Below are 27,379 nucleotides of genomic sequence, written 5' to 3' on the forward strand. Positions count from 1 at the left end.
ATACCCATACATACTGATCTAATACACAGGGAATCAAGTCTCGTGAAGTCCCTCTTTTGCTGCTGTTGCCCTAGCAACAGCTCACCCTGCCCAATTTAGCCACAAAAGAGGAAGCCTTCCCTGTCTACTTCCTGTGCTGGATGACAACAGACAAAAGGCTCTGACCTGTCCACCTCATGTCAACGGTGCCATTGTATGTAATCAGTGCATTCTGCTTCTCTCCTCTTTTGAATTTACTCCCAGAATAAGGAGAAAGAGCGCATGAGGGAGAGGGAGAAAGAGGCACGGGACAGGGAGGCGCGCTACAGCAACGGGCACCTCTTCACCTCCCTCACCGTGTCGGGAACCACCCTCTGTTCAGCATGCAACAAAAGCATCACTGCCAAGGAGGCCCTCAGCTGCCCCAGTGAGTAATACTAATGCTAATGCTACTACCACTACTAATACAACTACTACCACACACACACAGCACCCCTCTATAGTGTCCCTTAACTGCCCAAGTAAGCCTTGCCTACCCACCACATCCTTCAGATACAGGCCTCAGCTACACAAAAAGAGTACCTCAGCAAACCACAAAAGCACCTCAAAAACATACCATATCCTGTACCTCTAAAACCCTAAGATGCTTTAAAATAATGCAGCATCATTTATCAGGACATACATTGTCACGTCACTCTGTAGTGGCAGAATATCGGGGCACTACCAAAGGGAACAATCTATACCATTTCTTTCCAACCAAATCAAACGGTTACCTCTCTGTTAAACCGGTTAACTGTCCAAACAAACTACAACACAGTAATAAACTATAATGTGACGATCAATTTCGTTAAAATAGTTTGATTATGGACATTGATCTCCATGGAGTCAGATAATGGGTGAGAGAGAGGGAGCTTCACACCCACTCAAAAACACCTCTCCACTGTCATCACAACCAAATTGGCCTAGAAGAGCTGTAGCTCAATGTGTTTTCATTACATTTGATTTAACTTACAATAGATTGAGCTGGAATACATTTGGTTTGCATCTTTTGCTTAGTATTTCTTTTTGAAATATGTACATTTTAGGAATACATTTTGCGACACAGTTCACACACAAATATACATATTCATTTATGTAAAACCTGCCAAGGTGTGTCAGTCATGCGCACAGGCAAAACATTTCACACACAAATATAGACACAGTCCTGCTCATGTCACACACACACTCCCTTTCCTGTTATGCTGTCAGCCGGTGCACCTCCCCTACTTCGCTTTTTCTGCTGGGTAGCATTTCTTCATTGTCTTTCTCAACCAAACCTGATGCAGTTTTCCAGACAGAGAGGGTTGGTCACAGATAACAAACACCCTGTGTAGTGTCAGGACTCCATTCCCCTGTTCAGATAGTAGTCCCGGTGTTGTGTCAGAACTGTGCAACCTGTGCTGGCCCTGCACCAAGCTCTTTTCTGATATCCCACATTAACGTAGCCAGGCGCTAACTCAGTTCCTTGAGGCTCTTCCTATTTTGCGGGGGAGTTAGAGATCAAAGGTCACTCTTTTTGTTTTAGCCTTACAGCGTTGTTCTAATTCCTATTACTCAATTATGAAATATGGAAATTAGTTCCCGGTAACACTTAGGGGTTGGGAAGAATGTCCTGAATACCATGGATGCTAGAACACTCACAACTTTGTTTGGCTTGATTTCACAGCACCAAATCAAACAGGTGAATAAGTAATAGCAAAAACCGTCTTCACTCAAAATATTGTCTTAAAAGATCTCACAGGGAGTCATGATTGCCTTTTTCAGTGTGTAAGCCTACTAACTAGGCTTTAAGTCCAGATTTAGGTCAGACAAGTGTTAAGTGTGGGCGGTGGAGGGGCAGTGGAACTGGGTTAGAGGGTTCCAAAACACCCCTGGGTCGCCTCCCCTCCGGCAGTTATCTAAACCCTTACTTCCTGTTCACAAACCCTGTACAGGAAGTCAAACTTATTTGAAACAATGGCCACAATCAAGGCAGGGGGGAGAAAGAGGGAGATGCTCACCATATATTCAAAGTGTCTCCATATTCGATATGACAAAATAGAGGAACAGAATGAGGGACAAAATATTAATACAGGGTAGGGGGGACATTGAGAGGAGAGAGAGAAAGTAGTTGAGTGAGTCTCGTGTGTTTCTTTTTCTCACAGCTTGTAGTGTCACCATCCACAACCGCTGTCGAGACACGTTGCCCAACTGTGCCAAAATGAAACAGAGGGTAAGAGATGATAATACTGACTAAATATATAATTTAAACATTAAACTAGTGCCTTTCCATGACACACAAAATGATGGGAATTGCACGAGAAATACACATTAATTAATTGTGTAATATATGGATATTTGCCTTTTGATATGCTATCTGTATATTGCAACCTTATTCTACTACATATACAAGTATGCAATATCATATACCACGGCACTTATTATTAAACTGTATTCTGTAACCACAGCAACAGAAGATGGCTCTCATGAGGAACAACTCATCTCTGCAGAACGTGACCCTTCGTACCAAAAGTGAGTACATGCAAACACACAAACGTGCGCACGTAGGCACACGCTACACACTTCGAATTCTTTATTACATAGGCAAAGGAAAAATTATTTTTCACTATTGGACTAGAATGTAATAACAATGTCAGTTTTGCAATTGAGCAGGTTTCACTTTTAAACCCCTTAATTGCATCTGTGGAGACTCCTTTTCCACTTAGTTTTCCTTTTACATTATTCCACTATATTTCTCCTCCCACTCTTCCCTCTTCTTCCTTCCCCTCTTCCTCCTACTCCTCTTCTCCCCCTCCTATATCTACTCCTTGTTAGCCCCCATGATGAGGGAACGCCCCAGCTCAGCCATCTACCACTCTGACAACCTCCGCCAATCCCTGCTGGGCTCGCGCCGTGGACGCTCCGGCCTTTCCCTCTCCAAGAGCGTCTCCACCAATAACATTACAGGGTGAGCCCCGGCAGTGTACGAGAGAAACCTCAGTCAATCTTGTCATTGACATTAATAGTGACATCATGCCTATATGTCTGCCACATAAACACTTTTCATAGTAGAAATGAAAGTCCCACACACTGTCTGTGTTACAGTGCATTCGGAAAGTATTCAGACCCCTTCCCGTTTTCCACATTTTGTTGTGTTACAGCCTTATTCTAAAATGTATTCTTTTTTTCTCATCAATCTATACACAATACCCCATAATGACAAAGCAAAAAGAGGTTTGTAGAAATTCTTGCAAATGTTAAAAGTTATGTAAATAAGGTATGTTTTTTAAGTATCCAGACCCTTTGCTATGAGACAAGAAATTGAGCTCAGGTGCATCCTATTTCCTTGGATCATTCTTGAGATGTTTCTACAACTTGATTGGAGGCCACCTGTGGTCAATTCAATTGATTGGACATGATTTGGAAAGGCACACACCTGTCTATATAAGGTCCCATAGTTGACAGTGCATGTCAGAGCAAAAACCAAGCCATGAGGTCGAAGGAATTGTCTGTAGAGCTCCGAGAAAGGATAGTGTCTAGGCACAGATCTGGGGAAGAGTACCAAAGAACACAGTGGCCTCCATCATTCTTAAATGGAAGAAGTTTGGAACCACCAAGACTCTTCTTAGAGCTGGCTGCCCGGACAAATTGAGCAAACGAGCGAGAAGGGCCTTGGTCAGGCAAGTGACCAAGAACCCGATGGTCACACTGCCAGAGCTCCAGAGTTCCTCTGTGCAGATGGGAAATCCTTCCAGAAGGACAACCATCTCTGCCGCACTCCACCAATCAGGCCTTTATGGAAGCCACTCCTTAGTGAAAGGCACATGACAGCCAAGACAATGCAGGAGTGGCTTCGGGACAAGTCACTGAATGTCCCAGCCAGAGCCCGAACATCTCTGGAGAAACCTGAAAATAGCTGTGCAGCTACGCTCCCCATCCAAACGAATGGGAGAAACTCCCCAAATACAGCCGTGCCAAGCTTGTAGCGTCATACGCAAGAAGACTTGAGGCTGTAATTGCTGGCAAAGGTGCTTCAACAAAGTACTGAGTAAAGGGTCTGAATACTTATGTAAATGTTATATTTCAGTAATTTTTTTAAATACACATTTGCAAAATAATCTAAACTGTCATTATGGGGTGTTGTGTGTAGATTGATGGGGGGGGAACAAATTTTTATCAATTTTAGAGTAAGGCTGGAGTCGGAATACTTTCGAAATGCTGTGTGTGGTGTTTTATCGGTTTTGGTTTGATCTTACAAGGTTCAGACATGTATAATAACTGCCAGCAGTTGGTGATAGAGGAGCAATTGCAGATTCCAGTCTACTGAATGTGTGAACTAACATGTTTATCTACACATGGCATATGCCTCATCTCTGTGTGTGTCTCAGGACATAAGCATGAGTGGTAATATTCACAGTGGCTCGTACATTGGTGTGTTTTGTACCATTGTAATCATGTGTGTCTCTGTGTATCCCAATGCATGGATGGGTGTGCGTGTGTTTCGTCTCTGCTTGTCCTCTGTGTGATTTGTATCTATATCACCGTTTTTTTTTCTCGTTTTTTTCTGTGTGCTCATGCATATTTATGTTGTTGGTTTCTGTGTGTGTATACTGTATCTGCATGTGTATAATATACATGTTTCTTGGTGCATGTGTATATATATGTGTGTTTTTGTCTGTGTGTGTGTCCTCGTCCATGCCTCTACATAGGAACCTGAATGATGACTCTCCCTTGGGGCTGCGCAGGATCCTGTCCCAGTCCACAGACTCGCTCAACTTCAGGAACAGAGCCATGTCCATGGAGTCGCTCAACGATGAGGGTAAGACAGTGATGTGGTTGTGCCTTCTTGGGATTGAATGTGGGACATTTGTGCTCTGTATTTGCTATTGATCTTAAGTCTAGGTGCACAGATTGTGTAGCTTATGCAAGTCTTTGTGTCTGGGACAAGGTTGCATCCATTACGTAGGGAAAGCCTCAGGGATTTGGGGTAAGAACCTAAAAGGTATATTGGCAACTGTCATGTCCATGTCTACCTTCAAAGTGATAAGAAAAAATGAGAGATTGTCAGGAGCGACTTTAGAACTGAACATTTGAGGCATTGATGGTCTGTTTTTGTTTGTTGTTTGTTTGTTGTTAACGCTGGATGAATGTTTTCCTCTCTCAGGGGAAGAGTACTACACCTCCATGCTGGAGGAAATGGAGATTGAGGGGCGGGATTTTGAGGCGGACTCATGGAGCATGGCGGTGGACTCGGGCTACCTGCAGACGCATCGCAAAGACATCATCAAGCGGCAGGACGTCATCTATGGTGAGAGCAGTGACATGTATTTGAACCTCTTTCCCTTTGTGGTGAAAAGGCCATGATGGGCTGGACAACGAAAAAGTGGCAACTGGGGAGGGTGCTACTTGTTTCAGATCATGGCCACAATCCACTACTGTTGTGCCCTTGAGCAAGGTACCTAACCCCGACATAGCTCCAGGGGTGCAGCTGACCCTGTGCGTCCTCCCAAATTGTCATGTGTGTTCTACGTGTTTCTGGCAGGTTATGAACAGAGAAAAATATGAATGTTCTTTCGCAAGGTGTTACATGATCGACTCTCTCTTTGCGTTTCTGTCTTCCTCAGAGTTGATCCAGACAGAGCTGCACCATGTGCGGACGCTGCGCATCATGGAGAGGGTGTTCCGCCAGGGCATGCTGGAGGAGGTGCAGCTTGAGCCGGGCGTGGTGCACGCCATCTTCCCCTGCCTAGACCGTCTCACCGCCATACATGCCCGCTTCCTGGCACAACTGCTCACCCGGCGCAACCACAGCCTACAGCCTGGCAGCACCTACAACTTCACTATCCATCAGCTGGGAGATGTGCTACTGGAACAGGTAGAAAGACATGGACATTATACCCACTGCCTTATGTAACTGACTTGCCTAGTTAAATAAAGGTTAAGTAAAAATAATTATAAAATATGTGATCTATACATTTACCATCCTAGTGGATCATTCATTCTTTGCAAGACCTGAGAAACTATCTGGCCTTTGTCATACGTAATCTTAACTACACTGTACAAACAGAGGAGTATGGTCCTCCCCTGGTTCATCTCACGGTTACTTCCTTCTAGGGAGTTTATCTTAGCCACTCTGCTTTTGATTGGTCTTTGGGATCTAGGCTAGGGTACTTTAAGTAGATTTGATTTGATTGATTGACTGTTTCTCTCAGTTCTCGGGCCAGTGTGCTGACGAGATGAGGAAGACCTACGCTGAGTTCTGCAGCCGCCACCTGAAGGCTGTCAAGCTGTACAAGGAGCTGCTGGCCAAAGACAAGAGGTTCCAGTACTTCATACGGGTAAGACCGAGGGAGAGAGAGAAAAACATGATGTGACTTTGACATTTTTTACTTCTGAAACTTTTCCGGAATGTTTTGGCAATATTTACAGAATGTATTTCATGTCAATAAAAACATTGAATTGAGATGGGGATAGAGTGAACAACTGAGACCGAGGGAGAGCTTTTGTGTTTATGTAAAAAAATATATAAACCCACAAATTTTGTCACCACTACTGAAGTCTTACTTACATTTACATTTACATTTAAGTCATTTAGCAGACGCTCTTATCCAGAGCGACTTACAAAATGGTGCATTCACCTTATGATATCCAGTGGAACAACCACTTTACAATAGTGCATCTAAATCTTTTAAGGGGGGGGGTTAGAAGGATTACTTTATCCTATCCTAGGTATTCCTTAAAGAGGTGGGGTTTCAGGTGTCTCCGGAAGGTGGTGATTGACTCCGCTGTCCTGGCGTCGTGAGGGAGCTTGTTCCACCATTGGGGTGCCAGAGCAGCGAACAGTTTTGACTGGGCTGAGCGGGAACTGTGCTTCCTCAGAGGTAGGGGGGCCAGCAGGCCAGTAGTGGATGAACGCAGTGCCCTTGTTTGGGTGTAGGGCCTGATCAGAGCCTGAAGGTATGGAGGTGCCGTTCCCTTCACAACTCCGTAGGCAATCACCATGGTCTTGTAGCGGATGCGAGCTTCAACTGGAAGCCAGTGGAGAGAGCGGAGGAGCGGGGTGACGTGAGAGAACTTGGGAAGGTTGAACACCAGACGGGCTGCGGCGTTCTGGATGAGTTGTAGGGGTTTAATGGCACAGGCAGGGAGCCCAGCCAACAGCGAGTTGCAGTAATCCAGACGGGAGATGACAAGTGCCTGGATTAGGACCTGCGCCGCTTCCTGTGTGAGGCAGGGTCGTACTCTGCGAATGTTGTAGAGCATGAACCTACAGGATCGGGTCACCGCCTTGATGTTAGTGGAGAACGACAGGGTGTTGTCCAGGATCACGCCAAGGTTCTTAGCACTCTGGGAGGAGGACACAAGGGAGTTGTCAACCGTGATGGCGAGATCATGGAACGGGCAGTCCTTCCCCGGGAGGAAGAGCAGCTCCGTCTTGCCGAGGTTCAGCTTGAGCTGGTGATCCGTCATCCACACTGATATGTCTGACAGACATGCAGAGATGCGATTCGCCGCCTGGTTATCAGAAGGGGGAAAGGAGAAGATTAATTGTGTGTCGTCTGCATAGCAATGATAGGAGAGACCATGTGAGGATATGACAGAGCCAAGTGACTTGGTGTATAGCGAGAATAGGAGAGGGCCTAGAACAGAGCCCTGGGGGACACCAGTGGTGAGAGCGCATGGTGCGGAGACAGATTCTCGCCACGCCACCTGGTAGGAGCGACCTGTCAGGTAGGACGCAATCCAAGCGTGGGCCGCGCCGGAGATGCCCAACTCGGAGAGGGTGGAGAGGAGGATCTGATGGTTCACAGTATCAAAGGCAGCAGATAGGTCTAGAAGGATGAGAGCAGAGGAGAGAGAGTTAGCTTTAGCAGTGCGGAGAGCCTCCGTGACACAGAGAAGAGCAGTCTCAGTTGAATGCCCAGTCTTGAAACCTGACTGATTAGGATCAAGAAGGTCATTCTGAGAGAGATAGCAGGAGAGCTGGCCAAGGACGGCACGTTCAAGAGTTTTGGAGAGAAAAGAAAGAAGGGATACTGGTCTGTAGTTGTTGACATCGGAGGGATCGAGTGTAGGTTTTTTCAGAAGGGGTGCAACTCTCGCTCTCTTGAAGACGGAAGGGACGTAGCCAGCGGTCAAGGATGAGTTGATGAGCGAGGTGAGGAAGGGGAGAAGGTCTCCGGAAATGGTCTGGAGAAGACGCGAGATTTCATCTGGAGAGAGAGGGGAGAAAGAGGTCAAAGCACAGGGTAGGGCAGTGTGAGCAGGACCAGCGGTGTCGTTTGACTTAGCAAACGAGGATCGGATATCGTCAACCTTCTTTTCAAAATGGTTGACGAAGTCATCCGCAGAGAGGGAGGAGGGGGGGGGGAGGGGGAGGAGGATTCAGGATGGAGGAGAAGGTTACAAAGAGCTTCCTAGGGTTAGAGGCAGATGCTTGGAATTTAGAGTGGTAGAAAGTGGCTTTAGCAGCAGAGACAGAAGAGGAGAATGTAGAGAGGAGTGAGTGAAAGGATGCCAGGTCCGCAGGGAGGCGAGTTTTCCTCCATTTCCGCTCGGCTGCCCGGAGCCTTGTTCTGTGAGCTCGTAGTGAGTCGTCGAGCCACGGAGCAGGAGGGGAGGACCGAGCCGGCCTGGAGGATAGGGGACAGAGAAAATCAAAGGATGCAGAAAGGGAGGAGAGGAGGGTTGAGGAGGGTTGAGGAGGCAGAATCAGGAGATAGGTTGGAGAAGGTTTGAGCAGAGGGAAGAGATGATAGGATGGAAGAGGAGAGAGTAGCGGGAGAGAGAGAGCGAAGGTTGGGACGGCGCAATACCATCCGAGTAGGGGCAGAGTGAGAAGTGTTGGATGAGAGCAAGAGGGAAAAGGATACAAGGTAGTGGTCGGAGATTTGGAGGGGAGTTGCAATGAGATTAGTGGAAGAACAGCATCTAGTAAAGATGAGGTCAAGCGTATTGCCTGCCTTGTGAGTAGGGGGGGAAGGTGAGAGGGTGAGGTCAAAAGAGGAGAGGAGTGGAAAGAAGGAGGCAGAGAGGAATGAGTCAAAGGTAGACGTGGGGAGGTTAAAGTCACCCAGAACTGTGAGAGGTGAGCCATCCTCAGGAAAGGAACTTATCAAGGCGTCAAGCTCATTGATGAACTCTCCAAGGGAACCTGGAGGGCGATAAATGATAAGGATGTTAAGCTTGAAAGGGCTGGTAACTGTGACAGCATGGAATTCAAATGAGGAGATAGACAGATGGGTCAGGGGAGAAAGAGAGAATGTCCACTTGGGAGAGATGAGGATTCCAGTGCCACCACCCCGCTGGCTCGATGCTCTAGGGGTATGCGAGAACACGTGGGCAGACGAAGAGAGAGCAGTAGGAGTAGCAGTGTTATCTGTGGTAATCCATGTTTCCGTCAGCGCCAGGAAGTCTAGGGACTGGAGGGTAGCATAGGCTGAGATGAACTAAGCCTTGTTGGCTGCAGACCGGCAGTTCCAGAGGCTGCCGGAGACCTGGAACTCCACGTGGGTCGTGCGCGCTGGGACCACCAGGTTAGAGTGGCAGCGGCCACGCGGTGTGAAGCGTTTGTATGGCCTGTGCAGAGAGGAGAGAACAGGGATAGACAGACACATAGTTGACAAGCTACAGAAGTGTTGTTTCTTGTATTATTGTCTCCTGTGTCTTTAGAGAACTGTTTCACTTTGATATCCTTTTTCTTCTGTCCTGATTTTCTCTTTCTTTTCTTCTGTTAACTAGATATTCTTTGTTGTTCTTCGTTAGCTAGCTAGCTTCTTCCAAAAGAGTCCCTAGCAACTGCTTAGCAACTGGTAAACAATTCAGCTTGCTAAGATAACTACAATTTTATGAAAAATAGTTATTTTTTCAAAAGCCTATCTTCTTTGTTTGTTGCTTGTTTTTTCTCCTATTCAGTCTTGCAGTTTTCTTTTGCTTTTTTCCGATGTACTTCACTCTAAAAACCATGTAAATTTCAATATTTGTAGGAGCTCATTTTTCAGCTGCTGCTGCTCAAATTGGAGTTCCGGAACACATTACTTGTGATGATCATGCTATTTGGTAGTTTAGTATTCCTTAGCAGAGAGAGAGAGAGGGGGCACAGAGAAAGAAAAATAGGCCAATGGAAACGTTTGTGTGCATGTACTTTTTCTTTTGTAAATGGTATGTTTTATCTCTCATTTAGATTTAAAGCTCTTCATGCTAGTTTTGAGGGTGTATCATTCATATCAATTGATATCTGCAGAATTCCAGTGAAAAAAATGATTTGCTCTTGATTGCATTACAAAACACAAATATTTGTTGTTTTCCATCCATCCTTCTGTTTGCCGCTTTTCCTGTTTTTCCTCACCTCTTTTTGTCTTGTTCATATTCATGTCTTCCTTTCTCCTGCTGTTTCACTCTTCTTTCCCTCTCACTCTCTCGTGCTCTCTTTCACACTAACTCTATCTTTCTCTCTCACTTTCTCTCCCTCTGTCTCTCAACTTTAATCTCTTTCCCGCTCTCTGTTCAGCGGGTGTGTCGCGGTCACCTGTTGCGTCGCCATGGCGTCCAGGAGTGCATCCTGTTGGTCACTCAGCGCATCACCAAGTACCCCGTACTCATCCAGCGTATCCTTGACAACACCAAGGGTGAGAACAAGACCCCGTGAATAAAGCAAGTGGAACCAGGGCGAGGGTGATAAGTCATGCTCACATTAGAATAAAATATATTGTTGGGGGAAGCTAAATATAACGTGGGGTATCAAAAATGTAGCCAAACTATGCCAGCTTTTTATATCATGAGACGAGGTTCCTCAGAACTAACTAAAAGCACAGGGTCTTTAAAGGCAATGACGGAGCATGGTAAAAAACAGCACTACTAATAATGTCTAGCCCCCTTATAACCCTCTCTCTTTCTCGCTCCCTTAACCAGACAATGAAGAGGAGGCCTCCTGTCTGACCCAGTCTCTGACTCAGATCAGGGAGCTACTCACCTCAGTGGACCAGCAGGTGCTTTACTCCTCTATTAATCCGTTTATAGTTTGATTTACTCGGGTTATTACTGAGATCAATTCTGACATGAACTAACACCTGTTAGTCAGATTAAATTAAAGGACGCCATTTTGACTTGCCACACTATCTATGAACCCGTCCTTTTACTATGTCCATGAGAAAGTGGCAATTACACAGTGCAGAAAATACATTGCACACTGACACTATTGTGAACCAGGTTTGTGTTCATTAGGGCAGGGGTTCCCAAACTTTTTCACTCGGGGGGGCCCTTCCAGCATTGGGGAACATCCTGCACCATGTCTATTTCTATGGGCACAAGCTGTTCACACCCCTCTTGTTGGTGGAGAGAATTTTGCAGGTTTAAAGCTTATTTCCAGCAATTCTACACATTTTGTCATGGGGTGCAAAGAAAAGTGTTACTGGAACTAAGGGGCCTAGCCCAAACCATGAAAAACAGCCTCAGACCATTATTCCTACTCCACCAAACTTTACAGTTGGCACTATACATTGGGGCAGGTAGCATTCTCCTGCCAAACCCAGATTCGTCCTTCGGACTGCCAGATGGTGAAGCGTGATTAATCAATCCAGAGAACGCGTTTCCACTGCTCCAGAGTCCAATGGCGGCGAGCTTTACACCACTCCAGCCGACACTTGGCATTGCACATGGTGATCTTAGGCTTGTGTGCGGAAGCTCGGCTATGGAAACCCATTTCATGAAGCTCGCACAAAACAGTTCTTGTGCTGACGTTATACAGAACTCGGCGGTCCCGTTCTGTGAGCTTGTGTGGCCTACCACTTCGCGGCTGAGCCGTTGTTGCTCCTAGATGTTTCCACTTCAAAATAACAGCACTTACAGTTGACTAGGACAGCTGTAGCAGGGCAGAAATTTGACATGTTGGAAATGTGGCATCCTATGACGGTGCCACGTTGGCAGTCACTAAGATCTTCAGTAAGGCTATTCTACTTCCAATGTTTGTCTATGGAGATTGCATGGCGATGTGCTCTATTTTATACACTTTGCTGTCAGCAACAGGTGTGGCTGAAATAGCTGAATCAACTAATTTGATGGGGTGGCCACATACTTTGGTGTATATATAGTGTATATTATTACATTTTTAGGAGGGCGGGACCCCCACCCCCCCTGCCGACCCCTCGTACCCGCCACAGTTTGGGAACCACTGCATTAGGGCATGTAAATGAATAATTCTCATTGGACAAGTCCAGGTAGTCCCTCCCTGTTTCAGTCCATTTGCTTCCATTCAGTGCCTAATGAACATGACCCTGCTGTCCAGGTGATGGAGCTTGAGCGGACCCAGAGGCTGCAGGAGATCCGGGCCAGGCTGGACCCTCGCGCCGAGGCCAAGGTGAGGGACGGTGGCCTGTTCAGAGGAGGAGAGTTGCTCCGCAGGAGACTCATCCATGAGGGAATGCTGCTCTGGAAAACCCCTGGGTCCAGGCTCAAAGGTGTGTGTGTGTGTGTGTGTCTGTATGTATGGCTGAGGACGGGCTATTTGTAATGGCTTGAGTGGAATGGATGTATTAACAGTGTCAAACACATGGAAACCAGCCTCCACTAGCTTAATTTGTCACAGAAGTTTGTAGGTGATGGAACCATCCCCAAAACATGTTGTTTAACCATGTTTTAAAGGAGGTTTTTATTTTGTGTGCGTGTGCATGCGTGTGTGTTTAGATGTGCAGGTCCTGCTGATGACAGACATCCTAGTGTTCCTACAGGAGAAAGACCAGAGGTTCATCTTCCCTTGTCTAGTAAGTACAAACACACACGTTTACACTCTCTCTCACAATGACAAACAAAAAACACTTGTGTGCGTATATAGACTTTTTTTGTCACAATTTAATATACCGTATGGGGAAGTCAGGGAATATAGCAGCTCTCCTTCTTTCTCTCCTCTCTCCCTCTTTGCAGGACAAGTCTCCGGTCCTCTCCCTGCAGAACCTCATGATTAGGGAGATAGCCAATCAGGAGCGAGGGCTCTTCCTCATCAGTGACTCCTCTCCTCCGGAGATGTATGAGGTCCATGCTGCCTCGAAAGATGACAAGAACACCTGGATACGCCTCATACAACACACTGTCAGGAGGTACGTACAGACAGACAGACAGACAGACAGACAGACAGACAGACAGACAGACAGACAGCCTGCCTGCCTGCCTGCCTGCCTGCCTGCCTGCCTGCCTGCCTGCCTGCCTGCCTGCCTGCCTGCCTGCCCATACACTCAAAAAAATTTCTGTCTCTGCAGTTGTCCTTCCAGGGAAGAGTTCCCACTCATAGAGACTGAAGACAAGGCCCTTCTGAGACGACTGAAAGGTCAGCAATGAACACACACACACACAATCATACAGATCAATATGTAATGTAGAGATGGCAAGATTGCGCGGACAGACACGGCAGCCCTATTTCTAGGTCCAACTTTGCACTATTTCGTTTTTTGTATTATTTCTTATTTTATTTGCTCAGAACATTTATGGTATAATTTCCTATAACTGACAAGAACTTCTGGACCACAAATTTGACTTCCCAGACCTGAACCCTTTGTTTGGGTTACACAACGCAGCCCCATTCATCCCGGGCGATTTACCAAAAAGATGCCGCCGAAGGAGAGCTAGGAGAGCTGTCGTTCTAGTCAGTCTCCGTAGAAGGGCAAACCACCCACTGCTTCAGAGTATATTACTTGCTAATATACAGTCTCTGGACAATAAGGTAGACGAGCTCAGGGTGAGGATCTCCTTCCAGAAGGACACAAGAGGTTGTAACACAATTTGTCTTACAGAGACATGGTTCTCCCCAGCTACACCTTCTCCGTCCACACAGTCTGTTTGCTTATCCGTATATCGTGCGGACAGGAAGAAAGAACTCTCCGGGAAAAGCAAAGGTGGACGTGTATGTTTCATGATTAATAACTCATGGTGTGATTGTGGCCACGTATAAAAAATGAAAACCTTTTGCTCTCCCCATCTGGAATACCTCTCCATCAAATGCCGATTTTGCCGGTTTTTGTCATGGCCGTTTATATCCCCCCTCAAGCCGACACCACGGTGGCACTCAAGGAGCTATACAGGACTTTGAGCAAACTGGAAACCACATATCCTGAGGCCGCATTTGTTGTAGTTGGGAAATTCAACAAAGGAAATCTGAAGAAAATTCTCCCGTGGTAGGCCTGATTACCAAAAATTACGAGACAGGGAGGAGTCTAGAGCCCTGGCGGAGACCGAAGAGAGAGCACACCCCCATCCACATCGACAGGGCCGCAATAGAGAGGGCCAAAAGCGTCAAGTTCCTTGGCGTGAACATCACTGATGACCTGAAATGGTCCAACCACACCGACACCTTGGTAAAGGCATTGTCGCGCCTCTTGTCGCACCTCAGGAGGCTGAAGAAATTCAGTGTGAATATGATTGCCCCCCGCTTTTAAGTTGAGGTCTTGAGGAGCATCATGTCAGGTTTTCCCTCTCTCCCCTTCCTCTTTCCCTCTCTTTCTCCCTTTCCTTCCCTCTTTCTCTCTACTCTTTCCCTCTTTCTCTTTACTCCATCTCTTTCCGCCCCCATCCCTTCAATCTTCCTTTCTCTACCTTCATCTCTCCTTCCAGCGGACATCCAGCAGAAGGACCGGGAGGTGCTAGAGCTGCTCCAGGAGCGAGTCACCCTGTTCTCGGACCTAGCCGAGGTGACAGGGGGCCAGGAGATCATGCTGCCGGGGGGCCCCAACTCCCGGAACCTGTTCCGGGCTGACATGCCCCAGGTGCCGCTCGGCGAGAGACTGCTCATGGACGCCATCGCAGAGGGTGAGGGGTTGGTGGTGGGGGAGAAAAAGTGAAGAAGATGGCCTTCCCTGTGGCTCAGTTGGTAGAGCATGGTGTGTGCAACGCCAGGGTTGTGGGTTCGATTCCCACGGAGCCCCAGTACAAAAAAAAAAATGCATGAAATGAAAATGAAATGTATGTATTCACTACTGTAAGTCGCTCTGGATAAGAGTGTCTGCTAAATGACTAAAATGTAAGATAGGTAGGGTAATAGACAGAAGGATGGAGAGCAAGTATTTCAGTTTCAAGAAAATCAACACAAAAGCTTAATGGAATTATAATTAATTTAAGTGTTGCTATGACAGCCGTCAAAAATAGTCAATTATTGTCAGCTCGTGGTTACATGGTGTGCTTCTTCATGCAATGGCATTAGTTGGAGCATGTCCATGCCACAACAAAAGCTTGTGAGTGCATTGCTGATGTTGGTTTTTTCTTGAGATATAAGGTCTGTTCTCTCAGCGATTACATTTTGTGCTCATAATGGGCTCTTAGCATTGCCATCTCTTCCTTTCTCCTGTCTCACCGTTCCACTACAGTTTCATTTGGTGGTGGCACGGGCACCTGTTTAGTGCGCACTGTTTTGGCTTTTTTGATGTCTTAGGTGTAGTTTCAGACTGAGGCTCAGAATCCGAAGAGTAATCATCAGAGATGTCATGGTTAATTTCTTCCCCACCATCTGAGTCGTTTTCATTTGGATTTTGTAGCAACGCTAACGCAGCATGTGCATCCATTCGTCTTGGTCTTCTGGCCGTTGTAAATTCTGCACGCTCTCACTGTGTATGTACTCTAAGTTGGCCAGAGTAGACTGATAAAACTGCGTGGATTTGGTGGACTGATATAGGGTAAATACCATTTTGAGATTATCACTAGAATATACTAATACAATAGAATGGCAATCCCTGTTCTTCATTCACAATTGGTGATTACATAATTATGCATCGTTCGCTTCCCCTCTCTCATCAACTCACCCATTCTCCCCCTTTATCCCCCATCATACTTTACTTAATTTATTTAATCTGTTGTTATATGTGTGAAATTAGTTTAGGTTCAGTTTCGAGGCAATTATTGGTGTGATTATCAACTGGGCACGGCAGGAGCCCAGTTGATAAGGAGCGGAGCAGGCCCTACTGTCGGGAGAAGGAGTGGCATTGGGGGAAAACCATTAAAAAAATGACATTCCCCTTCTAAAACTGGTCATAACTCCAGTTCTGTTTGTGATATTTTATTCTAACAACCACAGTGTGTTATATAGATTTATTTAGGAAAAGTCAAGGATGGAATGGGGCATGACTTTAACCTGTTGCAAAAAGACGCTAGCGGAACCCCTCGCCAACAGCCAGTGAAATAGCAGGGCGCCAAATTCAAAACAACAAAAATCTCAAAATTCTAATTTCTCCAACATACAAGTATTATACACCATTTTAAAGATAAACTTCTTGTTAATCCAACCACAGTGTCCGATTTCAAAAAGGCTTTACGGCGAAAGCATACCATTAGATTATGTTAGGACAGCGCCTAGACAAGAAAAACCACACAGCCATTTTCCAAGCAAGGAGAGGTGTCACAAAAACCAGAAATACAGCTAAAATTAATCACTAACCTTTGACGATCTTCTTCAGATGTCACTCCCAGGACTCAATGTTACACAATACATGTATGTTTTGTTCGATAAAGTTCATATTGTTATCCAAAAAACCCATTTTACATTGGCGCGTAATGTTCAGAAATGTTTTTCCTCCAAAACCGCTGGTGAATGAGCACATCAATTTACAGAAATACACATCATAAACATTGATTAAAGATACGAGTGTTTTACATAGGATTAAAGATAAACTTCTCTTTAACTTCTTACATCTAGGCGTTCCGCAAGCGGAACCCCGATCCGCCAGCGGAACCCCTGGCCAACAGCCAATGGGATCGCATGGCGCAAAATACAAAAACAACTAAAATACCACAATTAAATTCTCAAACATACAACTATTTTACACCATTTTAAAGATACACTTCTCCTGAATCCAACCACGTTGTCCGATTTCAAAAAGGCTTTACAGTGAAAGCAAAACATTAGATTATGTTAGGATACCACCACAGCAAAAAAACAACACGGCCATTTTCCAAGCAAGGGTAGCCGTCCAAAAGCACAAAAAACAGCTAAAATTATGCACTAACCTTTGACGATCTTCATCAGATGACACTCCTAGGACATTATGTTAGACAATACATGCATTTTTTGTTCCATCAAGTTCATATTTATATCCAAAAAACCCATTGTACATTGGCGCGTGACGTTCAGAAAATGTATTCACCCCAAAAGTTCCGGTGAATGTGCACCATAATTTACAGAAATACTCATCATAAATGTTGACAAAATATATAACAATTAATTAAAGAAGTATAGATTAACTATTCCTTTATGCAAACGCTTTGTCAGATTTCAAAATAACTTTACGGAGAAAGCACATTGTTCAATATTCTGAGTACTGAGCCCCAAGCTATTCAGTTAGCCGTCCAGCCACGGCATCCACAAAACGCTGAAATATGTTAAAAATATTATCTTACCTTTGCTGAGCCACGGCTGAATGCACTCGGAAGGGCTCCCACTTCCACAAGAAATGTTCATTTGTTCGATAAAGTCCATAATTTATGTCGAAATAAATCAGTTTTGATAGCGCGTCCAGATCACCATTCCAAAATGCATCTATCCACCGTCGACGAAAAGTTATAAAGTTCCCTCAGCGTTTGTAGAAACATGTCAAACCATGTTCACAATCAATCTTTAGGGTGTTTTTAACGTAGAATTTCGATAATATTCCAACCGGACAATAGCAGATTCATTACAGAAGAAAAATAAAAATGGCTAGCCCTGCGTGAGCACGCACGAGGTAGGTCAATGACACCAGGTCGACCACTTACTGTTCCGGGTATTATTCAATCAAATTGCATTGTAGAAGCCTCAAACAAGGTTCTAATGACTGACATCTAGTGGAAGCCTTAGGAAGTGCAATATGACATCACAGACACTGTAGTTTAGATAGAACATCATTTGAAATGACTACAACCATGTGAGGTCAAACTTCCTGGTTGGATTTTTCTCAGGTTTTTGTTATACTCACAGACATCATTCAAACAGTTTTAGAAACTTGAGTGTTTTCTTAACGTTTATCGTGAGTAATTTAGTAAATTCACCGGCAGTGTTCGGTGGGAATGCTAGTCACATGCTAGTCACATGCTAATGTAAAAAGCTGGTTTTTGATATAAATATGAACTTGATTGAACAAAACATGCATGTGTTGTATAACATAATGTACTAGGATTGTCATCTGATGAAGATCATCAAAGGTTAGTGCTGCATTTAGCTGTGGTTTGGGTTTATGTGACATTATATGCTAGCTTGAAAAATGGGTGTCTGATTATTTCTGGCTGGGTACTCTGCTGACATAATCTAATGTTTTGCTTTCGTTGTAAAGCCTTTTTGAAATCGGACAGTGTGGTTAGATTACCGAGAGTCTTGTCTTTAAAATGGTGTAAAATAGTCATATGTTTGAGAAATTGAAGTAATAGCATTTCTAAGGTATTTGAATAACGCGCCACGGGATTACACTGGCTGTTGAGTAGGTGGGACGCAAGCGTCCCACCTAGCCCATAGAAGTTAAGAATAAATAAATTCATGAGCAGTTCAAATGACTGCTTTAACGGTTCTAGTGTTAACTGACTTCAACGATACTTCAAAGTTGCCATGTTCACGGTTGTACTTGGCAATCAACTGTTGCTATTACTTTCCTCATTATTCAACAGATGCATGTGTAATGTGTTGGCACAAAATAGCTGCCAGGTGGTGGCTCAGTTGCCAAACATACCATACATTTCAGATGACTGACTTCAAAGTTCCCTCCATAGAAGGCCATTGGTTTGCTTACATTACGGTTTTACTTTACTTGGAACCGTCAAACAGACATTTGAATTGTGTACTGTCTGAACAATTATAGATACATTTAATTGTCCTCGGAGAAGGAACTTATTTTTCAAAGCCTTGTACAGTGCCTTCAGAAAGTATTCATACCCCTTGACTTAGTCCACATTGTGTTGTTAAAGCCTGCATTTAAAATGGATAACATATTTGTTTTTGCCCGCCCATATGGAAAAGAATCATAAACATCTCATCTTGTATGGCAGAAGAAAGTCATTTGTACAAAAAATCTAAGTATCTGGTAAGATTTTGATATGTTTTGCCTTATGTTAGTGGTTCTCAAACCTCTGCCCGGGGACCCCCAGCTTTTCCATGTATTTTATCTATTCCAGAGCTAGCACACCAGATTCAACTCGTCACTGATCATCAAGGCCTTGAATAGATGAATCAGGTGAGCTAGTTTAGAGCTACAACAAAATTGGGAAACGTATGAGCAACAACAATTATTATAAGAAAAGTGTATGTTCTAACCATTATAGTAGGTTTCACATTGTTTTTATAAGTCAATATATAAAAAATCATGATAATTACTATCAGAAATGTTTATTTTAATATACATTTTCAGGTATGAGTTTCCATGGTTAAAAAAGCAATAGGCTGGGCAGCACCTCCTACTGGACAGTTGATTTACCTACAGCTATCCCTTTGGTCCCCCATCCAGGGTTCTAACCAAGCCCTGCTTAGTTTTGATATTTGTCACTGAATACTACCAATGTGCTATCAAGATAATCTTAAAATACTTATTAGATTACTTATTAGATTTTTGTACAAATACTCTTCTTCTGCCATACAAGATTCTTGTTTAAATATTCATGATTCTTTTTGTATTAATCTTGTTTGTGTATTTGCTGCCATCTGTATTACTTTGTTAGATTCTTCCATATCTTGTCCATGTGGGCGGAGATGTGACTTTAGGCCCAATGGAATGGTCTAAAATGTGAACTCGACCCACCCTGTCACAGGTGAGCTGAAATGAATGCACCATACATTTTGTTAAGGCACTGATGCTGTATTGTCTCCATTTGTGTCTCCCAGTGGATAGGCTGAGTGAGCTACTGCTGGGCTCCACCTTTGCAGTGCCTCTGCCCTGCAGTTTCAACGGTCACCCGAACCACACGGGAGCACTAGTGATCAGTGAGTTACTCCTCTGTGCCATTAATTGACAAGGCTTATAGTAGTCTAGTCTCCATAGCACTTTGAGCAATGACTATTGATGACTGTTGTTTGTTTGTAGATGGCCAGGAGGTGGTTCTCAACGGAATGCACGGGTGCCCAGCAGCAAAGGTAAAGGTCTTAATAATAATGATTATATTATAATAATAATAATAGCATGGTCATTTAGTGTGGTCTACCAGGCTTAGAACCAAGGTATCCCATGCGCCACAATAATGTTTTAGCTAAGCCAAGTCCTTAGCTCGGGACGCTAACAGAATTCTTCAGGTCCCAGGCAAGATTACTCATTGTGAGCATGGTTCACATGTGGGAATCAAATCAAGGTGTAGACTAACAGTGAAATGCTTGCTTACTTACGGGCCCTTCCCAAAAATGCGGAGAGAAAAAAGATAAATAGTAGAAAAATAATAACACGAGGAATAAATACACAATGACTTGGCTTTATACACAGGGTACCAGTACCAAGTCAATGTGCAGGGTTATGAGGTAATTAAGGTAGATGTGTACATCCAGGTAGGGATAGTGACTAGCCAGCAGGATAGATAATAAACAGTAACAGCAGTGGTCAATGATGTCAATGCAGATAGTCTGGGAAGCTATTGGTTAACTAATTAACTAACTATTTAGCAGTATGGCTTAGGGGTAGAAGCTGTTCAGGGTCCTGTTAGTTCCAGACTTGGTGTATCGGTAACGCTGGCCTTGCGGTAGCAGAGAACAGTCTATGACATGGGTGGCTGGAGTCTTTGAAAATGTTTTGGGCCTTCCTCTGACACCGCTTGGTATAGATGTTCTGGATGGCAGGGAGCTCGGCCGTACTCACTACCCTCTGTAGCGCCTTGCTTTCGGATGCCAATCAGTTGCCATACCAAGCAGTGAAGCATCCAGTCAAGCTCTCAAAGGTGCAGCTCTAGAACTTTTTGAGGGCCCATGCCAAGTCTTTTCAGCCTCCTGAGGGGAAGAGGCATTGTCATGCCCTCTTCACTACTGTGTTGGTGTTTGTGAGCCTTGATAATTCCTTAGTGATGTGGACCCTGAGGAACTTGAAGCTCTAGACCTGCTCCACTACAGCACTTGTCAATTGGGGTGGGATCGCCCCTCCATTTCCTGTAGTCCACGATCAGCTCCTGTTGTCTTGCTGACGTTGAGGGAGAGGTTGTTGTCCTGGAACCACACTGCAAGGTCTCTGACCTCCCTATTGGCTATCTCATCGTCGTCTGTGATCAGGCCTATCACCGTCGTGTCGTCGGCAAACTTAATGATGGTGTTGGAGTCGTGCGTAGCCATGCAGTCAGGGCTGAACAGGGAGTACAGGAGGGGACTAAGCATGCACACCAGACGGGCCCCGTGTTGAGGGTCAGCGTGGCGCATGTGTTGTTGCTTACCCTCACCACCTGGGGACATCCCATCAGGAAGTCCAGGATCCAGTTGCAGAGGGAGGTGTTTAATCCCAGGGTCCTTAGCTTGGAGGGCACTATGGTGTTGAACGCTGAGCTGTAGTTAATGAACAGAATTCTCATGTAGGTATTCCTTTTGTCCAGGTGGGGGAGGGCAATAGAGATTGCGTCATCTTTGGATCTGTTGGGGCGGTGTGTGAATCGAAGTGATGGTGTTGATGTGAGCCATGACCAGCCTTTCAAAGCATTTCATGGCTACAGATGTGAGTGCTACGGGGCAATAGGGGTGGCAGCGTAGCCTAGTGGTTAAAGCATTGGACTAGTAACGGAAAGGTTGCAAGATCGAATCCCCGAGCTGACAAGGTACAAATCTGCCGTTCTGCCCCTGAACAAGGCAGTTATAACCCACTGTTCCTAGGCCGTCATTGAAAATAAGAATTTGTTCTTAACTTCTATGGGCAAACGTCCCACCCTAGTCAACAGCCAGTGGAATCGTGTGACGCGAAATGCAAATACCTCAAAAATGCTATAACTTCAATTTCTCAAACATATGACTATTTTACACCATTTTAAAGACAAGACTCTCGTTAATCTAACCACATTGTCCGATTTCAAAAAGGCTTTACAGCGAAAGCAAAACATTAGATTATGTCAGGAGAGTACCCTGCCAAAAATAATCACACAGCCATTTTCAAAGCAAGCATACATGTCACAAAAACCAAAACCACAGCTAAATGCAGCACTAACCTTTGATGATCTTCATCAGATGACACTCCTAGGACATTATGTTATACAATACATGCATGTTTTGTTCAATCAAGTTCATATTTATATAAAAAAACAGCTTTTTACATTAACATGTGATGTTCAGAACTAGCATACCCACCGAAAACTTCCGGTGAATTTACTAAATTACTCATGATAAACGTTGACAAAATACATAACAATTATTTTAAGAATTATAGATACAGAACTCCTTTATGCAAAAGCTATGTCAGATTTTAAAATAGCTTTTCGGCGAAAGCACATTTAGCAATATTCTGAGTACATAACTCGGCCATCACAGGCTAGCTAATTTGACACCCACCAAGTTTGGGGCTCACTGAACTCAGAATTACTATTAGAAAAATTGGATTACCATTGCTGTTCTTCGTCAGAATGCACTCCCAGGACTTCTACTTCAACAACAAATGTTGTTTTGGTTCCAAATAATCCATAGTTCTATCCAAATACCTCTGTTTTGTTCGTGCGTTCAGGTCACTATCCGAAGGGTAACGCGCGAACGCATTTTGTGACAAAGAATTTCAAAATATTCCATTACCATACTTAGAAGCATGTCAAACGCTGTTTAAAATCAATTTTTATGCAATTTTTCTCGTAAAATAGCGATAATATTCCAACCGGGCAACGTTGTATTCATTCAAAGGCTGAAAGAAAAAAAATTGAGAAGTCTCGTGAACGCGCATCTCAGTCTCACTGTCCTCAGGCTGACCACTCACAAACAGAGCTGCTGTACTTTGCCCAGAGACAGCAGACACCCCATTCCACTTTCTGGCGGCTTTAGAGAGCCAATGGAAGCCTTAGAAAGTGTCACGTTACAGCACAGATGCTGTATTTTCGATAGAGATGCAACAGAAGGACAACAAATTGTCAGACAGGGCACTTCCTGTATGGAATCTTCTCAGGTTTTGGCCTGCCATATGAGTTCTGTTATACTCAGAGACACCATTCAAACAGTTTTAGAAACTTTAGAGTGTTTTCTATCCAAATATACTAATTATATGCATATTCTCGTTTCTGGGCAAGAGTAGTAACTAGTTTAAATCGGGTATGTTTTTATCCGGCCGTGAAAATAATGCCCCCTAGCCCCAACAGGTTAACAGACTTGCCTAGTTAAATAAAGGTAAAAATAAATAAATAAAATTGTCATTTAGACAGGTTACATTGGCGTTCTTGGGCAGAGGTATTATGGTGGTCTGCTTGAAACATATTCAAAAAGTTTAGTCCGAAGTTTTGTTTGAATCTTTGCGATGCGCAAGTCATCATGAGCTGTTTGAATGAACATTTCCAAAGGCTTTCCTAAAAAACCTTCCCAATGAAATGTTGACTGCAAGGTAGGCCTACCTGGCAGAATGATATCATGATGATTTGTATCAATTACGGGGCATTTATTTTTCAAACTCTGCCATCACATGAATCCATTACTGTACATTGTATAGTACAAAAAACCCACTAGCCAAACACAATGGTCTCTAGATGTGAAATTTAATTAAAGGGCAACTCCACTCTCTGGAAAAACTCTGAAACCGGGAAAAATCTAACTGGGAAAACAGAATTTACCAGGGCTCTACAACTGTGACTGTGCAAAATCACTAACAATTACTCTTTTTAAGGTTGATCGTTTGGTGCGCAATGTAAATCTGATATTGTCAAGTTCAAATGTAATTTTGTGTAGGTCATTATAGGCTACTTGCTCAGGCCGCAAATTAAATATAACATTTTAAAGGATTTGCGCATCATCCGCTTTCCCGGGCCAGTAGCTTTTAGTTGGCACCGGCCCAATGTGCCACAAGCAAATTTACCTGAATGTCAAACCCTGCAAGAGCATCCTACTTTAAAAGGTGGCTAGTCATTATTAGCCTGGTTCTGTATGGAATACAGGTACATTATGGGACACGGGTCAGGTCATTATTGGTGCGACCAAATCATGTGCCGATGCCATCAACTGAAAAAGTTAGTAGCACTAGTGTCACCTGTGGAAAACGTTAGTCTAGATCCCTGGCCCAAGTGGAAAAAGTTCGGGAACCACTGCATTAGGGCATTTACAATGGATAACAAAAATTGTCCGTGTAGTCCCTCTGTTTCAGTCCAATTTCTGTTTGGTGCCTAATGAACATGACTAATGCTTTGGAGTTTCAAGTGAAGGCTTCTGTTATCTGAGTCTTCTGCTCTCCGAGTTATTATAGCTTGACAGCTCTGTTTCAAACAGTGCCTTGGAGTATCCATGGCAACATCCATTTTTCCAATCACCATTCTTTTATGAAGCCTGTTTGACAACTCTATTCTGAAATGTCATGACAATAATAGGAACGTTTCACAATGAAGCCCTACTGGTTTACTTAGAGAAATATTAATTAATTGCAAAAGTTGAAAAGTACACTGAACAAAAATATAAACGCAACATGTAATGTGTTGGTTTCATGAACTGAAATAAAATATTTCATATGCACAAAAAGCGTATTTCTCTCAAATGTTGTGGACAAATTTGTTTACATCCTTGTTAGTGAGCATTTCTCCTTTGCCAAGATAATCCATCCACCTGACAGGTGTGGCATATCAAGAAGCTGATTAAATAGCATGATCATTACACAGGTGCACCTTGTGCTGGGGACAATAAATATAAGGCCACCCTAAAATGCCACCGATGTCTCAAGTTTTGAGGGAGCGTGCAATTGGCATGCTGACTGCAGGAATGTCCACCAGAGCTCATTCCAGATAATTTCATGTTCTGAAACAAAACTGAAAATGTCACAGTTCTTCCATGGCCTGCATAGACACCAGACATGTCCCCGATTGAGCATGTTTGGGATGCTCTGGATCGACGTGTACGACAGCATGTTCCAGTTCCCGCCAATATCCAGAAACTTCGCACAGCCATTGAATAGGAGTGGGATAACATTCCATAGGCCATAATCAACAGCCAGATCAACTATATGTGAAGGAGATGTGTTGCGCTGCATGAGGCAAATGGTGGTCACACCAGATACTAACTGGTTTTCTGATCCACACCCCTACCTTTTTTTTAAGGTATCTGTGACCAACAGATGCATATCTGTATTCCCAGTCATTTGAAATCCATAGATTAGGGCCTAATGAATTTATTTTCATTGACTGATTTCCATATATGAACTGTAACTCTGTGAAATCTTTAAAATTGTTGCGTTTTGTTTTTGTTCAGTATAGTTTGTTAAACATTTTTCACCTCCATCAAAGGAATGGAATTTCTATTGTGATATGAAGCAATTCTATAATCTATCAGTGAGTCATTTGCTTCATTTAATGGAATTTTGAATTTCAAAAGACCGAAACCAAGTGATATGAGGATCATACAGATATTTTTGTTTAAAAGTATTTTAGTTTACTGTATTATGTTTGCATGAAACACTTCTCAGTTTAGCTGTGTGGCATTAATTGGTGTTTGGTTTATTTAATTTATTCTTACACCAATTCATCTGATATTGCTTTCTATATCATGTTTTGAATAAACAATAGTTTATTCACAACAATTGTCAAATATAGTGTTGATTTAAGTGTATAATATTTCAAATTTCCCAGGACTGGAATGGGAATCAGGCTGGAGATAGGCCCTCAACCGAGGTACAGTAGTAAATGTTCACTCAATTTCATAAAGAACTACTGTCACTTTATCCGTACATGGCTAACTAGCTAAGAGAACCCACTGAAATATTTGGCTGGAGATGGCGGGAGGTTGTGTTTGTTTTATTTTGTGTGTGTATGTCTACAGTGGGGGGGAAAGTATTTGATCCCCTGCTGATTTTGTGCATTTGCCCACTGACAAAGGATCAGTCTATAATTTTAATGGTAGGTTTATTTGAACAGTGAGAGACAGAATAACAACAAAAAATCCAGAAAAATGCATGTAAAAAATGTTATGAATTGTTTTGCATTTTAATGAGTGAAATAAGTATTTGACCCCATCTCAATCAGAAAGATTTCTGGCTCCCAGGTGTCTTTTATACAGGTAACGAGCTGAGATTAGGAGCACACTCTTAAAGGGAGTGCTCCTAATCTCAGTTTGTTACCTGTATAAAAGACACCTGTCCACAGAAGCAATCAATCAAATCAGATTCCAAACTCTCCACCATGGCCAAGACCAAAGAGCTCTCCAAGGATGTCAGAGACAAGATTGTAGACCTACACAAGGCTGGAATGGACTACAAGACCATCGCCAAGCAGCTTGGTGAGAAGGTGACAACATTTGGTGCGATTATTCGCAAATGGAAGAGAAACAAAAGAACTGTCAATCTCCCTCGGCCTGGGGCTCCATGCAAGATCTCACCTCGTGGAGTTGCAATGATCATGAGAACGGTGAGGAATCAGCCCAGAACTACACGGGAGGATCTTGTCAATGATCTCAAGGCAGCTGGGACCATAGTCACCAAGAAAACAATTGGTAACACACTACGCCGTGAAGGACTGAAATCCTGCTGTGCCCGCAACGTCCCCCTGATCAAGAATACATATACATGCCCATCTGAAGTTTGCCAATGAACATCTGAATGACTCAGAGGACAACTGGTGAAAGTGTTGTGGTCAGATGAGACCAAAATGGAGCTCTTTGACATCAACTCAACTCGCCGTGTTTGGAGGAGGAGGAATGCTGCCTATGAACCAATAACACCATCTCCACCGTCAAACATGGAGGTGGAAACATTATGCTTTGGGGGTGTTTTTCTGCTAAGGGGACAGGACAACTTCACCGCATCATTTGACGGGGCCATGTACTGTCAAATCTTGGGTGAGAACCTCCTTCCCTCAGCCAGGGCATTGAAAATGGGTCGTGGATGGGTATTCCAGCATGACAATGACCCAAAACACACGGCCAAGGCAACAAAGGAATGGCTCAAGAAGAAGCACATTAAGGTCCTGGAGTGGCCTAGCCAGTCTCCAGACCATAATCCCATAGAAAATCTGTGGAGGGAGCTGAAGGTTCGAGTTGCCAAACGTCAGCTTCGAAACCTTAATGACTTGGAGAAGATCTGCAAAGAGGAGTGGGACAAAATCCCTCCTGAGATGTGTGCAAACCCGGTGGCCAACTACAAGAAACGTCTGACCTCTGATTGCCAACAAGGGTTTTGCCACCAAGTACTAAGTCATGTTTTGCAGAGGGGTCAAATACTTATTTCCCTCATTAAAATGCAAATCATTTTATAACATTTTTGACATGCGTTTCTCTGGATTTTTTTGTTGTTATTCTGTCTCTCACTGTTCAAATGAACCTACTATTAAAATTATA

At 43.9% G+C, this 27,379-nt stretch overlaps 1 protein-coding gene across 4 annotated transcripts in view; it reads left to right on the plus strand.

Moving 5' to 3' along the window:
• The window catches only part of arhgef2a (Rho guanine nucleotide exchange factor (GEF) 2a), a 73,971-nt gene that overhangs the window by 39,081 nt on the left and 7,511 nt on the right, over positions 1 to 27,379 (plus strand). For all 4 annotated transcript variants that reach the window (XM_014142254.3, XM_082961197.1, XM_014142257.3 and 1 more), the window contains 18 exons: positions 244 to 406; positions 2,163 to 2,230; positions 2,466 to 2,529; positions 2,833 to 2,965; positions 4,707 to 4,816; positions 5,162 to 5,305; positions 5,622 to 5,872; positions 6,210 to 6,335; positions 10,508 to 10,625; positions 10,909 to 10,985; positions 12,281 to 12,452; positions 12,679 to 12,755; positions 12,916 to 13,088; positions 13,248 to 13,315; positions 14,596 to 14,790; positions 19,811 to 19,909; positions 20,010 to 20,059; positions 25,678 to 25,719. In XM_014142254.3, coding sequence (XP_013997729.2) covers positions 244 to 406; positions 2,163 to 2,230; positions 2,466 to 2,529; positions 2,833 to 2,965; positions 4,707 to 4,816; positions 5,162 to 5,305; positions 5,622 to 5,872; positions 6,210 to 6,335; positions 10,508 to 10,625; positions 10,909 to 10,985; positions 12,281 to 12,452; positions 12,679 to 12,755; positions 12,916 to 13,088; positions 13,248 to 13,315; positions 14,596 to 14,790; positions 19,811 to 19,909; positions 20,010 to 20,059; positions 25,678 to 25,719 — 2,130 coding nt within the window. The remainder of the gene's footprint in view (positions 1 to 243; positions 407 to 2,162; positions 2,231 to 2,465; positions 2,530 to 2,832; positions 2,966 to 4,706; positions 4,817 to 5,161; positions 5,306 to 5,621; positions 5,873 to 6,209; positions 6,336 to 10,507; positions 10,626 to 10,908; positions 10,986 to 12,280; positions 12,453 to 12,678; positions 12,756 to 12,915; positions 13,089 to 13,247; positions 13,316 to 14,595; positions 14,791 to 19,810; positions 19,910 to 20,009; positions 20,060 to 25,677; positions 25,720 to 27,379) is intronic.

The sequence above is a fragment of the Salmo salar genome, chromosome 14 (genome assembly GCF_965601325.2).
Source record: "Salmo salar chromosome 14, fSalSal1, whole genome shotgun sequence".
Taxonomy (NCBI): Eukaryota; Metazoa; Chordata; class Actinopteri; order Salmoniformes; family Salmonidae; genus Salmo; species Salmo salar.